The following is a 17,851-nucleotide window of genomic DNA, read 5'->3' as shown; positions in this document are numbered from 1 at the left end:
AAAATTGTCTTAGAGGCAAAGATTCAAATTCACGATGAAGATCCAAACTCATTTCATTGAAATGGGATAAACAGAACAAAGCGTAACTGGGAGTTTTGTCTGGAATATACTGAAGATTTCTAGTGAGTGTTGAGGATAAGGAGAAAGGGAAAAGGTGGTTGGTCCTGTTTATTAAAATGAGTTAAGTAATGCCATTAACAGAAATATAAAATAGTAATATGATCTGGTTTGTAGAGGTAAAAGCAAAATTAATTCATTTCTATGCACATATACTTAAAACTTAAAAAATATTTAGGTGGAAAGTCTAATGAGTGAATAAACTAACTTAGGTAGGAGATGGACACTTACAAACTTTAACATCTATCCAACATTAATTACAGCCCCCCAGGGGTAAGATTTCTTAGATAAGTAGGGTTGGGAGGGAGGGAAAGAGAAAGTGTCCAGTGACTAGAATTTAGTGTCCTAAAGACAATCATTTAATGAAAAGTTCTCAGTAAAACTTGATTCCCTTGGCAATTAATTGGCACATGTTTGTATCATAAAATGGTTTGTAAACATGTTGTTGATAGTAATTTCTCTGTTCTTAATACACAGTGTAAAGTTTTGGGGTCAGAGAGATAACACATAAGTAGGGCTTTTGCCTTACATGTGGCCCACCTTGGTTTGATCCCCTGCATCCCATATAGTCCCCCAAACCTGCCAGGAGTAACTTCTGAGAACAGAGCCAGGAATAAACCCTGAGAGCTGCCAGGTGTGGGTAGGTAGGTAGGTAGATGAATAAATAGTCTAAGATTTTAAGTACATTTAAGCTGAACATAAGATTTAAAAACAAAGTCATAAAGTGCTTTCACTAAATACTTACAAAATAATTTTTCTATGAGCCTTTATTTATAACCTAAAACTCTGCTTTATGCTATGAATATAGTCTTTCCTAAGTCAGAAGGACATTTTATTTGCTGTCATATAAAATGTAGTTTTTCTATTATCTTTTTTAACTTTGGCCATCAAAATATCTTTTCATCTTAGGGTTTTAGTCTTTATTTTCTCTCTCTCCCTCTCTTTCCCTCCTTTCTTTTCTTCTCTTTAGATAACATGCATTTTTTACTCCACTGATTTTCTGGGAGAATTTAGGGTATTAACTCTAAACTTGTGGTAATGTCTCATTGAAAAAGAAGTTATTCATACTACTTTTTCAGAAAACAACTACAAATGTATGACCTTGCTAAAAAGATACAAATATAGTCTCCATTTTTATAGCCTTTTCTTATTTCTCATCTTATATTAACTCTATTTTGCCATGAGTGTTATTGCACCATAATTAATACTTTCTATCTGCCAATGTTCAGTCTATGGTGCTGGGCCTTCATATTTGTATGTCAATTTATATTTACTTTTTAATGATACTTATTGTTTCAAACACCATGTACTGAACTTCCTGCATTGTTTATCTTTGAATAATCAACTCATCCACTCTACACCTAAACCAGTCTCATTTATGCAAAAGGAAATTTCCATTAAGGTGGTCATGTTAAATAACCATGATGAGTGCCTGAAAACTTTACACAATTTAATCCTGAAAGAAGGTAATGGGTAATTTATACTGCTGAATTACTCCCAAACTTAACAATTAAAACCAATTCAACTATATTTATTTTTTCCTCTAAAAGAAGCTCTAGAAATATTTATCACTATGATTAATTTATAACTTATTTTGTCAGATGGTCAGCAAGTGTCAGTATCTATATTTTTAAATAGGACATAGTTAAAAGAAACAAACGTAAATAGAACTATTAATTTTACTAGTGGTTAGTTACAAAGTAAACCAGTTAAGTACTTTAAAAACAAAAGGATTGAATGGATGACTCCTTGGGATAGGATAAGAATACTGTTCTAATAGAACTCATTATTATCTTATTCATAAAAAATGTTTATAGGATGTTTACATATATCAGAAACTATACACAGTTTATTTAAAAAAAACTGGAGAAGTCTTTGCATTCTCTATAAACTTAACCTATTTTGGAAACTCTTGAGAAAGAAACAAAATATTTACTTTTTTGATTAAACATCATAATGTAACTACACATAAATAGTATGTTCATATATAGAACACCCAGGAAATTTTCTTTGGCAACAGCTTTCATTCTAAGATGTTTCTGGGTTAATGACTTTGCATTTTTAAATAATATACCTATTTCATTTTATTAATTCACAAACAAAATTCCAGTAACAATGACAGTCATTTAAACTTCTCTATTGAAGAGCTGAGGGCTGGAAGGAACAACCCACAATATGAAGCTTACCACAAAAAGTGGTGAGTGCAATTAGAGAAATTACTATGCTAACAACTATCATGATAATGATACTGAGAGAAATAGAATGCTTGTTTCAAATACAGGCCAGGATTGGGGGAAGGCAGGGGGTGTAGGATTGGTGGTGAGAAGGTTGCACTGGTGAAGGGAGGTGTTCTTTTTTATGAGTGAAACCCAACTACAGACATGGTTATAATCATGGAACTTAAATAAAGATATTTTTAGAAATAAAATAAAAAAACTCCTTTATTGAGTCTTGCTATTGGCACCAAACACATAATTATTTTTATATACAATCTCATTTTCTCTATTCAGTTACTAATTTTAATATGAGTAAATTTAGGTATATATAGATTTCCTACTTGTTCAACGTCAAACTGTTGAACGAAAGGGCAGAATAAGTGTTAGACCTTCAAAATGTGTTCTTAATTTTTAAAAGAACCATTTTTATACTACCTTTTATTACATAGTCATCTCTCATTTGGAAAAATATTAAATAAAAATTTTGCCACAAATGTAGTTATATGTAAGGCATATAAAATTATTTTACACTATCATACAAATTTTTATGATCTGGTTGAAGCTATGTTGTCAACATCCAAATCACTTGTAGGTTTCTTTGACTTCTGGTGTCTGAGTTCTACACCAAAACCTCTATAAATCAGTCCATTCTCAAGAAATAGATATGGGGGGCCGGAGAGATAGCATGGAGGTAAGGCATTTGCCTTTCATGCAGAAGGTCATCGGTTCGAATCCTGGCGTCCCATATGGTCCCCCGTGCTTGCCAGGAGCAATTTCTGAGCATGGAGCCAGGAGTAACCCCTGAGCACAGCCGGGTGAGACCTAAAAACCAAAAAAAAAAAAAAAAAAAAAAAAAAAAAAGAAATAGATATGGAAGTATTTAAGTTCTCCAGGGAGTATCTTCTTCTTTTAAATTCCTTCCACTGCCAAATTCTTAAATATTATTTTTATGTTAATTTCTGTGTTGCCAGTCTTGAATTATTTTCAATTTGACTAGCATCATTTTTTTTTGTTTTACTAAAAGTCACTAGATTAGTAATGTATTTTTCCAGGCAAAATAAATTATCATTTTCTTTTTCTAATGTTTCTGACCTTTCTATAATCTTAACAATTTTTAAACTAGGCGATGCTTACTTTCAATATTCTATGTGACCTTTATATTCAGAAAATAAACTATACCTAACACAATATCAAATTTAACTCGTTAAAAAAATGGTGTTGCAAGCTGTTTTGCTTAAGCTTATGTTAATTAATAGATTGTAGACATTATGCACCATTATTTTAAAGTGGATTCGATGTATTTTATAAAATTACTTTAATTTTTTGAATTAGAAACTATTAGCATATATAGCAAATTACTTTTTATAACGAAGCTCAGAATAATATTTTGACAATTAAACATCTGTTGAGAATAAGTAGATAAATTTAAACTGTTCAGGGCTGAGCTGGAGCGATAAAGCAACAGTTAGAGTACTTCCTTGTTTGTATCTGGATTTGTAGTTGGATTCAATCTCTGGCACCCCGTATGATCTCCAGAGCACTGCCAGAAATGATCCCTGGGCACAGTCAGTAGCAAATCCTGAACAGTGCCAGGGGAGGCCCCAAAAAACAAACAAGCAAATAAACAACCAACAGGCTTAATATAATTAATCTACCTATTCCAAATCTAAAATTTGAGTATTTTAAATATTCAGTTATACTTGTTTAGAGATAACATTTTAAGTATGTAAACTACAAAAACTTTTTTTTCCATTTCTATTTTGGGGCCACACCTGGCAGTACAAGGATTGCTCTTGGCTCTGCTCTCAGGAATCACTTCTGACAGTGCACGGGGGCCATATCGGATTCTGGAGATTGAACGCAGGTCTGCTGTGAGCAAGATAAGCACCTACCATTGTAATCTGGCCCCCACAAATGCAAATTTTTATAGGTTAAGTTTCCAAGTTCCATATAAGATTATCTTTGAAGCCATGCAGAAATAGAAAATAAAATATATTATGAGGTTTCTTGTTAGGTGGGTGGGTGGGGGAGTTGTTGTGAGGGAAAAATAATATCCAGAAGTGCTGAGAGATTTCCCTAAATCTGTGCTGAGAGGTCCCTTCTGGTAGTTCCATGAGCCCATATGTAGTGCCAAGAATTGAATCAGAGTCATCTGTATGGAAGGTTTGTACCATTCCCTGTCCTAGCTTCCTGGCCCATTTGAGTATTCTGAGGTAGAATACCAACTATACCTCTTCTTTTAACTTATAAGTATGAATAAAGGTCATATCAATGTTCAAGAAATATAACTGCTTCTATTTATTTTAAGAAATTCAGTAATAGGGAAGAAACTGAGGGGGTGTCACCTGTGCATGTTTCTCTGCTCTTCTGTATCCTGAACCTCTCCTGAGTGGGCTGAGAAGGGCCCAGCAAAATCGCTCTCCTAGAGGTGCCCAGGCTGAAAAGCCAAGAAAGACTGAGTCAGTGAGTAAAAACCGGCTATCAGCGGCACCCTGGCAGAAAGGCAGAACCGTTGTCTGTGAAGTCAGGTGGGAGGAGTCTGCCCCTATTGTGAGATTACCAATTGGGAGAGACTGAGGGGGATGTCGTCTGTGAGTGTTTTTCTACTCTTCTGTATCCTGAACATCTCCTGAGTGGACCGAGAAGGGCCCAGCAAAATCACTCTTTTAGAGGCTTCAGAAGAGCATGGTCTGTCCGCTTAACCTCGTGGTCGAGCACTCTTTCTAAATAATGAACCCCACCATAACACACAGAGAAAAAAAACACACTACAGGTGTGACAATGGGGAAACCCCACAGGCAAACACCATGCACAGAGAATGAAGATGATAGCTCTGATGTCCCAGAAATACCAACCATCTGATTCATCTCTCAGATAGAGTTTAGAATAGAAAAATGGAAGATCCTCATGGAAATTAAAGAAAACATAGCTCTAGCTGAACAAAACACAAAGACAGAAATTAGAAAACTCCAAACTGAAATAACAGATCTGAAAAACACAGTAGCTCAACTGAAAAACTCAATGGAAAGCCTCTCCAGCAGGGTAACAGCAGCTGAGGTCAAAATCAGTGAACTGAAGATCAAATGCAGAACAACTCCACACAGCAGAAGAGACTGGAAATGAACCTTAAGGCAAAATATCAGATCATGGAAAAAGTACTTAAAGAATGTGAACAGATGAAAATAGAAGTCTTTGATAAACTCAACAAAAACAACATAAGAATAAATCATTGGCGTCCCAGAGGCCCAGGAAGGGGATCCCCAGGAAGAATCAGCAGTCCAAGACATCATCACAGAGAAACTCCCAGAGCTAAAGACTGTATGCAGTCAAATCCTGCATGAGTACCAGCTAAAAGAGACCCGGAAAAAAAAACACCCCAAGTCACATCCTAGTCACAACAATGAATCCCACAGATAGAGATAGAATACTGAAAGCAGCAAGATCAAAAAGGGAAGTTACATTCAAAGGAGCATTCGTAAGATTTACAGCAGACATGTCCAAGAAACTCTCAAGGCCAGAAAACAGTGGTAGGATATTGTGACAAGACTGAATGAAATGGAAGCTTCACCTAGAATACTGCACCCAGCCAGACGCACATTCAGGTTTCAAGGAAGGATACATAGCTTCATGGATAAGCAACAGTTCAGACACTTTACAGATGCAAAACAAGCCTTAAAGGAAAAACTAAAAGGTCTACTTTAAGACAAGAGAGACGACAGGCATGCCAAATTTATAAACAAAGATGACATTAAATCCCATGACAATCATTTCCCTCAATGTCAATATAATAAATGCACCAATTAAGAAACATTGAGTGGCTAAATGGATCAAAAAGATGAATCCAATGTTGTTCTGCCTACAAGAAACACACCAGAATAGTCAGAACAAACATAGACTCAAAATCAAATGCTGGAGGAAAATCATTCAAGCAAACAACACCCTTAAAAAAGCTGGGGTGGCCATATTAATATCAAACGACACAAACTTTAGACTCAGAAAATTTGTAAGGGACACAGATGGACACTTTGTAATAATCAAGGGATATATGCAACAGGAAGAAATCTCACAGCTAGAAATTCAGTTATATATCCAATGAGCAATAACTGCATAGAGAATGTTTCAATTTTCTAGGAATAACTATATCAATCTATTGGTCATTTTTGTTATTGTATAAATGATTTAATTTATTCTATTGCCAACATTTCTCTCCTTGTCTAGAGTATGTTAGTTTTGATCAATGAAATAAAAATCTCCTACTCAATAGTATTAAATATAGAGGAGAGGAAGAATTGAGAAGCTAACTTTGCAATAATGATTAGGATCTAAGTAAGAAAACTGAGACTTAATCAAGAGAAAATTGTACAAACTGCTTATATTTCATTTTATTTTATTTTTGGTTTTTGGTTTTGTTTGTTTTTTGTTTTACTGGGCCACGTCCGGGGTGCGAAGAGGTTACTTTTGGCTATGCACTCAAAGATAGCTCCTGGCTTGAGGGAACAAATAGGATGGGGGGGATCAAACTATGGTCAATTCTAGGTTAACTCGTGCTAATCACTGAGCACAACAAATTATTAACCCAAAGTAAAGTATTTATATGGTTGTGTTTTCTCATAATACTGCATTAGCTATTATCCACAAATTCTGATGGTTCATATCCTCATTCTCATTTGTTTTTATTAATATTTTTATATTCTCTTTTATTTCCTCTCTGACCCACTCATTGTTCAGTAGTGAGCTATTTAATTTGCAAGTGTTAAAGTTATTTCTCATTTCTGCTTGTAATTCACTTATATTTTCCATGTTTTGTGGTTTGAGAATTTAGTTGATACAATTGCTCTGTTCTCACTTTTATGAAGGTATGTTTTGTGGTCCAGTATGTGGTCTATCTTGTCAATGTCTCATGTACACTGGAAAAAATGTGTATTGACATTTTGGGGAATGAAAAGCCATATATGTGTATGTATATATGCATACATCTATATACACACTATGCTATTCTCTTACATTTCTTCCTTCAAAACCAGTATCTCTTCCTTGAGTTTTAGCCTGCTTGATCTATCAATAGGTAAGAAGAGAGGTGTTGAAGTCTCTAACTTCTATTGTTTTAATATTGATGTCTTTCTTCAAGTCTATTAGAAGTTATTTTGAGTATTTTTCTGGCCCTTCATTGGGTACATATATGCTTAGAAATGTGATCTCTTCCTGATGTACATGTACCTTGATTTTTAAGAATTGTCCCTTTCTGTCTTTTATAACCATTTTAAACCTGAAGTCTATGTTGTCTGGTATTAGTGTGTGTGGCCATCTCAGCCTTTGGAAGGGAGATATTTTCTTTTGGGAATGTCTTCTAACCTTTGTCTTTGAGTCTGTTTTTGTTATGACTATTCAAATGAGTTTCTTGCATGCAGCAGAATGTTGAATTTAATTTTCTGGTCCATTTTCCACTCTCTGTCTCTTAATTGGTACATTTAGTTCATTGGCTTTGAGATAGATTATTGTCAAAGAATTTTGTGCCATCTTTGTGTAGAAGTTTGGCTTATTTGTGGAATTTATATTGCCTTAAATTACCCCCTTCATATCTTCTTTTAAAATTGGTGTTTAGTCTGTAAATTTCCTGAGCTATTGTTTATCAGTGAAGCAGTATATTCTTCCTTCAAACCTCAATGAGATTCTGGCTGCATAAATGAAGTATTCTTGGTAAAGCATTCATTTTGTTATACTTTTTCTCTATATCTTGACACTGCCTTTGGGCCTAAAGGGTTGCTTGTTATAAATCTACTGAAAACAATAGATTTCTTTCAGGAGTCTCTTGATTGTTCAGAGGCTGCAGTTTAAAAGAGATCTTCAAAACTCAGTCTGAAGATATCCCCCCCCCAAATTCAAAAATATAAATACTTTATTTAACAATAGGTCCTCGCTAGTGTTCTCTTAAGCACTGTCATTACACTCAAAGGGTAGTCTCTAACCTATAGTTTTTGCTTATGCATGATATGAATAAGAAATAAAATATAGTTGATGATTTATGATAAATTCCAAACTAATTCCGTTGCCCTTTTTTGAAATTTTCATCTTAGAACTAATACAGGATAGTCTGGCAGGGACAATGTTCATCTCAGAGCTAATGGAATAATCAGACAGGGGTATCATTAACTTCTCTGGTGTAAGCTCATCAGTACAAGCACAAAATAAAATCCCACAGCAAGATACCAAAAACTTTTTGAAATGCTGGGCAGATATGTTAAGTGGCAGAGCACATACCTAATATGTCCAACATATATTTATGCTAAGATTTATTTCTAGTAGTACATGGTACCCACCAGTAAAAACATCAGGAGAAGAAACACAGGTCAAGCTCAGCTGAGAGTGACACTACCTTCTCATGCACTTTTAAGTATTGACCCTAAAAAAAATTCAAACATGTCAGAGAGGGCCAGACAGGTAGTACAGCAGGCAAGGTGCTTGCCTTGGACTTGTCTAATCAAATTTATTCTCTGGAACCCTGTATGGTTTCCCAAAGATCACTAGGATTGATCTCTTGAACACAGAGTAAGGATTAAATCCTGAGCATAGCTATGTGTGACACTCAAAAAAAAACCAAAGAAAAATGATCAAAGATAATACAAATATTATGATATTTGTTTATCCTTGCATGTGGCTGTGACAACAAGCCTTTTTGAATGCCTGTTACCACACATGCTCTCCAAGCACCACCAATCATGGGTGCTCAATACAAAACTAGCAGTGGCACCTGAGTACTGCTAAGCATTCCCCCCAAAAAGTAAAAATTGCATTTTTGGGATATAGTAGAGGAGACAAAATATTTGTCTTTTGTGTAACCATCCAGGTTTAAACCCAGTCACCATATATGGGAGCCCAAACAACTCCAAGAGTAAATTCTGCACCCAAAATCAGGAGCAGAGCAAGACAGAACATACCCCTCGCAAAAGAGAAAACAAAAATGAAGAGAAAAATTATATGACATGATATATAGTTCCAGTTGTTGTCACTTAAAGAGTATTTTTAATCAGTGGAAATTAAGCATGTGTAGGTGGTCCCAATCAAATAAAAAGGACAACCAAATATCAAATACATCTTGAAGAAAAGCTATTGTCACGGAAATATATACATCTCTAAAAGAAAGTTACTTTTAGCAACTTTTATATCTTAAAAAAGATGTAATATTGATATTTTTCAAAAACTGCACTCATTTCACAAATAAATTATTGTGCAAAATTCTATAGCAGCCTAAATAAGAAGACAGAATCTGAAGAGAAGTAGAAACATTCAGTAATTTTGAATATTGGGCAATAAAGTAAACAAATTAGAAGAAAGTTTTGCCAGATATAGATATAAAAGATAGTGATAATGATATATTTCTTGGTGAATACTTATTATGTGAAACACAAAGCTATAAAAGTAGAGTTGTCTGCTATAATTTTAGAATTATAGAAATTTTGTGATGTTAAGAGAAACAATTCCATTTCCATTCATTTTTCTAACTGTCATTTCCAGGAACAATATGCTTTCTCCAATTTTATTCTTATTCTTAGAAATCACATATATTATCTTCTTTATTCCTTAAGCAAAAATAATTCTCTGCAGGCTCCACCGAACAATATAAAAGTAATAATGAGTTTCCTTACTTTAAGCAATAACCTAGGCCTAAAATGATCTACTTCATAATCCTAATTACCATCAATGGATAGGGAAATCAATGACTTCACGTTAATACCTGTGATAATATTCCAGGTATACTAAATTACTATACATAATGTAGAATGTCATATATGCTATTCTTTGAATTTTTCCCTTTTGAGGCTGAAATTAAAAAATGACTTTCCAACAACAAGAAAATTAAAGACCCAAATTTTAACAATCTAAACTATAAATAGGCCAGTTATACTTGGAGGCTGGGGGACAAAAGGTCTCTGGGACCATAGTGGAGAGAGGTCAATATTAGTGGTGGGATTGGCCTTAATTCATTGTATGTCTGAAACCCAAAGATGAAGAACTTTGTAAATCACAATGATTTTAATTAAATAATTTAAATGTCTTTTAATGCTGAATAAAAACAAGTAATTTAGGGGCCAAAGAGATAGCACAGCAGTAAGGTGTATGCCTTGCATGCTGTCGACCCAGGACTGATCTGGGTTCGATTCCCAGCATCCCATATGATCCCCCGAGCCTGCCAGGAGCGATTTCTGAGCGTAGAGCCTGAAATAACCCCTAAGTGTACCCGGGTGTGACCAAAAACAAAACAAAACAAAACAAAACAAAACAAAAGTAATTTAGGATAGGGAGAGAGCACATGGGGCAGAGGTATATTCTTTGCATGCTTGGAACCCTAGTTCAGTCACTGGTACTATGGTTTCCACCAAAGTGTCAGGTGTGGTCTTTTATTTTTTTGTCCCCCCCAATTCACAATACAAACCAGGCAAAGGGCCTGTGTTGAGGTATATATGGGGTGCATTTACTGTACCTCCTCTTTTTATACAGTCAGTATGCCTTGAATTGGCCTCCCAATTTTTTTTTTTTTTTTTGGTTTTTGGGTCAGACCCGGCGGTGCTCAGGGGTTACTCCTGGCTGTCTGCTCAGAAATAGCTCCTGGCAGGCACGGGGGACCATATGGGACACCGGGATTCGAACCAACCACCTTTGGTCCTGGATGGGCTGTTTGCAAGGCAAACACTGCTGTGCTATCTCTCCGGGCCCGGCCTCCCAATTCTTACCACAGGCTGTGTTCTTTACAGACTATAAAGAAAGAGGGGGTACAGTAGGTGTGGTCTTTTAAACCACTTCAACCCTACAGTGAAGTCCCTGGTGGTCCTTAGAACTGAAGAGCCAAGGAATCAATGCATTTTGGTATGAGTCACTGAACCACAGTGTCCAGATGCCAATTTCTGCTGTGATAACGCTTATACAATGCTGATTGTAACTACTCCCATCACAGTCATATATACGTGCAATTTGTCTAGGAATAAGCAAAAAATGAACTACATAATCAAAAACATAAGTTCACTATGAGAATAAATTAAGTACCTTAACTATTATTTAATTAATTATATATATGTAAAATAAGGTTCACAAAATATTATGCTTACATAAGTTTCATGCTACATAAAAAATTGACTCTGTTCAAATTATATTCTATGTAATAGAATGTAATTTTTCAGGTTGAAGATGGGAGTCTCCTCAAACCTGATGAAGAGACCCAAAAAGCACAAAGCAGAGAAAACCAAAATACATTGTAATCAAACAATTGTTTATACATAATATTTAAGTCTCAGTGTATTACATAAACACACAGATGTGACTTAGAGTTATGACAAGATTGTCTAATTAGTATTTGGATACTTTATGTTAAATAAAATACACACATATGACTAATAAGTTAACAAAGCCATGCTTTGAAAATATCATACTAAAAGAAAATAGAGCACCATATCTACTAAACAACAAGATATTTTTATAAATTAACATAAATTTCTTACAAAAAATAATTATTTTAATTATAAATATCTGTATCTCATACCCGGTAAATGTTTGCTGTAAGTTCCAAGATCCTACCAGAAGAAAGAATTCCCTTTACAATCATATAGAAATACTCAGCAAATCTTCTTGTATTTTGAGAGCATTACACTAACGTCACTTTGGACTAGAATGAATGGCAGTATTGAAAATGAATTTCAGGAGCTTACACACATAAGGTTACTCACATAGAGCAAGCACTGGTCCACATACCCAGCCCTAATTCCACTATTTTTGTTTGGTTTTGGCCACATGCAGTGATAGTCAGGGATAACTCCTTGCAATACACTCAGAATTAGCCCTGGCAGTACTAGAGGGACCAAATGGAGTGCTATGAATTGATTCGGGTCTGCCACATGCAAGGCAAGTGGTTTACCTGCTGTATTATATCTATATCTCCAGCAACTAATTCCAATATTTAATAATTGTGTCTATTATTATCATCATCCCAGAAATTTTTACATACAAATGCATGTATGGATACACAGTAATACAAATATATCTTTTTCTAAATGTAAAGCATACCTATGTCAATTATTTACAACAAAGCAAATGATTTTGTGTTACCCATCTCTATTTTCTTTAGAAAATTGATATTTTAATAAGTTCTTAATTTATAACTAAATATAGCATGTAATGAATGTTACATTCTGGCCTTGCTGTTGAAAAATAAGATTTTTAATAGTGTTTATTGCTTAGCTGAATAGGCTATCACTGCCTAATTCAGATTTCCATGCATACTCTGTTGTCATTACCTCAAGTAAGTAAGTAGACATTTTTAAGTGACACTTCCTGAGCCTTCTTATAAATATTTGTTAATGGGACCTAATATAACATCTATCAATATTTATTGGGAAGACATGTTATTTGAACTAACACAAATTAATTCATCCTAAGAAGTAATCGCTATTATTAAATCTTCATCAATCACAATAGCATTAGAATAAAAAAAATTCAGGAATGTTTAGCGAAGAGTTTCTAAATCTACACGTTAAAATTCAATCTTTCATTTCTGAAGCAAATCACTAAGAAAACTCACATTGCAGCTCCACTGGTGGCTTACAGATTACCTAACAAATGAGACTGGACCAAAAAATGTTCATAACATATCTCTAAAGTTACCATGGGATTTATTATGGCTTCATATTGTGAGTACAGGTATGGAGAGTTCTAGTATGCCTGAGTAGTTACACAAAAGAAGTGAAATATTTTTGTCTAATTTTAAAAGTGAAGTTTACTTTCCATTCCCAAATTAGAAAATGAGTACATCATTAGAGTAATGATTTTCTGATGAGTAAATTATTAGAAAATTATACTTTGATGATTTGACCATTTTTACAATTATTCAAAGAATTTTAAGGAGGGCCCAAATGAATGCAGATGTATATATTAAGTTGTAAGTCATTAAAAAGTTGACCTTTACAAAACCATAATAAGCCCCAACTTTATACAAAATTAAATAAAGCAAATGGTTTACTTTCCCTACCCGTTTGTACAATCATAATAAAACAATACAGAGCAAATGAAAAATCTAACTATTAAAATTTAAATGATTTAAAGAACCATTAGAAATGTGCAAGTTATAAAAACTTACAAAATTTTAACAAAGCCATTCAAGAATTATGCTAATCTTTAACTATGGTATTACAGGAGTATTTAAATTTAAGTATCCTTTTTAGATACATACTTATTATTGGACTAGGTTTCAACAGTAATACATCAGGTAACTACAAATTATTTTCCTTAAAGTCACTGAATTTACAAAAAATAAAATGTGTCAATACTCTTGGTCATAAACCTTCACTTAAGAGGTCATGAATTAAGGTCTATCACTAAGTATAATAATTTTGATTCATGTCTGAGTAAAAGTTGTTGCTTTTGTAAAACCACAATGTATCTGAGGTCTTTCTTACATGGAAAATTTCCTCTCTCTTTATCATTACCAACAATCATGTCTTGATAGCCTTCCTACAGCATAAAAAAAATCTAAAAATTTATCTATATTTTACCTTCTACCAACATTAAACTGCTATTATAGTTATCCACAGAATAAAAACCTTATCTATAAAAAATAAATGGACACAGGCTTAATGAGTTTTCTAGAAATTTAGATTTTAAAAGCCCAAAGTTGAAAATTTAAAAATCAAGAAGAGGAGTTAACAGCACTTAGCCAAAATAGAAAAAAAAACCACCTTAATTTTCATATAAAATGAAGTCACAACAATGAAGGGAATAAAATTTATTTCTACAAATCAAATTTGCCCAAATTTTATGTAAAGATGACCAAAATTAAGTAGTCACCTTTGGGTAAGAAAACATCGCTTTACTGAATTAAGTATTATGTGCTACCGACCACTATTCCAGAGACTTTAATTAGAGTAAAGCTAGAGTTTTTACACATATAGCATGAAAATAACTTTTATTGACACTATTTACATTTGGTTATAGTAGAAAAATAGCATATGTAATATATTGATATGTTATTGTGTTTGCTATTGTTAAATTTTTCACAACTTTTATTTTATTTTATTTTAGTTTTTTTTTGTTTTTGGGCCACACCCAGTGACGCTCAGGTGTTAGTCCTGGCTACGCGCTCAGAAATCGTTCCTGGCTTGTGGGACCATATGGGACTCCAGGGGATCAAACCACGGTCCTTCCTAGTCTATCAAGGGCAAGTCAGATGCCTTACTACTTGCAACCACCGCTCCGGCCCCAAAATTTTCACAGCTTTATAAAACATTTGGTATATACAATAACTGAAGAAAGTTTTATAATTCAGTATTCTTATTTTATAATTCTTAGCACTATTAAATAATGCAAACAAAACTAGCAGCATATATCATGGCCCTGGTGGTTAAAGTGGAGTATCCCAGATGTCACAAACTGCATTGTTAGAACCTAATTTCTCAGTAAATCTCTTAAATATTGCATTATAATGTTACTTAAAAGGCCCTTCAGCCTGGCTAGAGGGTCTGGTTGCTGTACAAATTCATTTTAATAAAAAAATTGGCCTAATCAGAAAAAAAAATTGGTCAGGAGAACATGCACAAATATGTCCACATGGACATTTAAATGATTTGGTTTAGAATGAGTAAACATACAAATGCAAAATTCTCAACACAGATTGACAACCACTACCACAATCACAATCAACTGTACAATTGCTGTAACCCCATGTCCCATGTCCCTCTTCCCCTCTTAGTCATCTTACCTCTCTCCCTCCTTGCACTGCATCCAGTCGTTTCAGGTTCAAACACTGAAACCAATAAAATAATATATAAGTCTAGACAAAAATACAATTAGTAATTAGCATTACTGCAAAATATTTGAAGTAAGAATTATTTTTTGTTACTGTTTTGTATTTGTTTGCTATTTTTGGGCCACACCCAGCAGTGTTTAGTGGTTACTCCTCGCTCTGTACTCAGGAATATTCCCATATGGGATATCAAGGGTTGAACCTGGGTCAGCCACTTGCAATGCATGCACCCTACCTCCTGTGCTATCACTGTGGCCTAAAATAATTTACTTTCTAAATTCTGAATATAAAGATCACACATATATGCCAATATCAATATCTAAATAAATCTTTCAAGATGTTAACATTGCACTTTAAGCAACTGTTAAGAATATAAGTAAAATCACTTATTCTTTCCTTTTTGTTTACTTTTATTATGATTAGCATAACATACTTTACAGTAGTTACTGAGTAGAATTCCATTATATATACATCTAAATGTATATATATGCCACAATTTCTCCATCCACTTATATATCATTGAACATATGACTTGTTTCCAGACCATGAATCATTAGTTGATCATAATATATGTGTTTTCAAGTGGAAGTAAAATTATTTTTAAAGAAAGAAAATTAAAAAGAAGTAAAAAAAAGAGAAAGAAAAAAGTAAAGAGAGTACTGCAATAAAAACATTTTAAAAATTATTGTATCTCACAATGAGATCATTAAGTCATTGTCAGTTACTAGTTGATGATTCTGTTACTTCTTTTGTTTCTGAACATTAGATGACTTCAAATACATATTGCCATCTGAATTGATGTATTACTATGAAATGACAATATTTTAAAATTTAGAGTTTAGCACAGATACAAATGCTGCCACACATGGTCCAAGAATTCCAAAAACTAGTCCTGATACTGTGACTGTTGTGAGTTGTGTTTTCTGCAGTCAACCCAAAAACCAGCATAGCTGAATTTTTAGTCAGATTGGTATCTCTGCAAAGAATCTTAGATGAATGGTGAAACAAGGCCATTGGTAAAGTTTTTTTATGGTGGTAGCTGCAGATGGTGTGGTTTCAACAGGGTGGGAACTTGGCTGTGGCTGGGTGGACCCACCATTTTTTATGGTTTGGTTTATATTTTGTTCAAGAATAAATTGAGTTGATGCAATTGGTCTATCAGTACATACTATTATAATAAACACCTACACTATCATACCTCTGCATTTTGCAGACTGAACATAAATATGATTGATGAGCACCTGAAAAACATTATCTTCTAAGACAATACTAATAGGGGAAGAATTTATCTTAGCCCTCTTACCCTAAATATTATGCTTGATTAAATGAAAAGCAAAGTCATCTTTTTCTTGAAAAATCTTCTGCAATATGTATTTATGGTGCAAGAAAGAACCAAAGATCATCTATCTCGATCTTCTTTCATAGGAGATACTTGTATATAAAGGCAAAATAATTAAAGTTGGGTGGGAAGAAAGGAGTCTCGAGTCTAAAGTCAATAAAAGTTCAATTCCCTTTATCTTCTTCCCTGCAGATACTTGGTATATTGAGAGGCAGTAAGAAAATTAAGGTTAAAAACAATTATAGCATCTGCTTTTTGTACTTTCCAGTACACTTCTCTTTTCTTAGTCATTTCCTTCATTTTACACATTTATTATCCATTTACAATAGAACAGGTACCAGATACCAAATACCAGGTATTAGATATTGGGGAGACCAAAGTAAGTATTAAACAGTGATTTATCCAAGACCTTGCTGAACAAGAATTGTATTTTAACACAAACAAACTCAAATCCATATGTATGCTTATATATGAAAGGAAAACAAACTAATAGATTGTAGATGATTTAGTTTGCAGATACTGTGAGTGGGCCAGAAGAGAAGCAAGAGAATGGAGCAGAAAAAAACTGAACAAATTGTAAAGTCTTTCAAGAAAAATAAATCAAATTTGTTTTTTAAGATCTGAGCTACTTTGAAAGCAAATTTTTTGTGATGGTGTTTACTAGGCAGTACAGAGAGTTTAGGCTTGGATCTATGCTCAGGGATTGCTCCTGAGAGGCTCTGAGGACATATTGGGAGCTGGGAATGAAACCTGGTTAAGACACTTCCAAAGCAAACACCTATCCTCTGTACTATTACTCCAGGCCCTGAAAGCATTTTATAAAAATAGCAGTAAAGTGTTATATACCAAAGACAAACATAAATTAGTATCTTGATAATGTCATAGCTGAATCTCTACATGCAATCTGCTTTCACCTTTTTAAAAAATGGAAAAAAACAAGAACAAATGTTGAGATTTCTCTTTATCGTAATTCTTATCATAAGACTCATTTTACATAGTTTAAAAAACAAATTCAATAATATTCATACTACAACAATAATTTTAATTTTAGCTAAGGTAGTTCTCCGTTTCTGACAAAAATCTGAAAAGCATATAATCTTAACTTTATATTATATATATTTATATTTATATAGCTTTATCACTAGAACATCTGGCACAAAACTGACCTTTAAGAATATATATTACTTGGGTCCAGAATGGGAGCACAGCAGTAGGGCCTTTGCCTTGCACGTGGCTGACCCAGGACAAACCCGGGTTCAATCCCTGAATCCCATATGGTGCCCCAGCCAGAAATGATTTCTGAGCTCAAAGCTAGGAATAACCCTGAGCACCACCGGGCATGGCCCAAAAATAAAAAAAAAATAGAATACATGTTACTTGTTATTTATTCCTTCA

The 17,851-nt window shown here is 33.9% G+C and overlaps 1 protein-coding gene and 1 pseudogene across 1 annotated transcript in view; both read right to left on the bottom strand.

Annotated features, from left to right (window-relative positions):
• CCSER1 (coiled-coil serine rich protein 1) overlaps nt 1–17,851 on the bottom strand; it is an 809,928-nt gene that overhangs the window by 352,394 nt on the left and 439,683 nt on the right. The window contains exon 9 of the mRNA XM_049790093.1: nt 15,073–15,117. Within this exon, the coding sequence (XP_049646050.1) occupies nt 15,073–15,117 (45 nt within the window). The remainder of the gene's footprint in view (nt 1–15,072; nt 15,118–17,851) is intronic.
• LOC126032770 (uncharacterized) lies at nt 10,736–10,839 on the bottom strand (annotated as a pseudogene).

The sequence above is a fragment of the Suncus etruscus genome, chromosome 16 (assembly GCF_024139225.1).
Source record: "Suncus etruscus isolate mSunEtr1 chromosome 16, mSunEtr1.pri.cur, whole genome shotgun sequence".
In the NCBI taxonomy this organism is placed as follows: domain Eukaryota; kingdom Metazoa; phylum Chordata; class Mammalia; order Eulipotyphla; family Soricidae; genus Suncus; species Suncus etruscus.
Note: the sequence above shows the minus strand (reverse complement) of the source record. Positions and strands in the feature narration are given on the sequence as shown.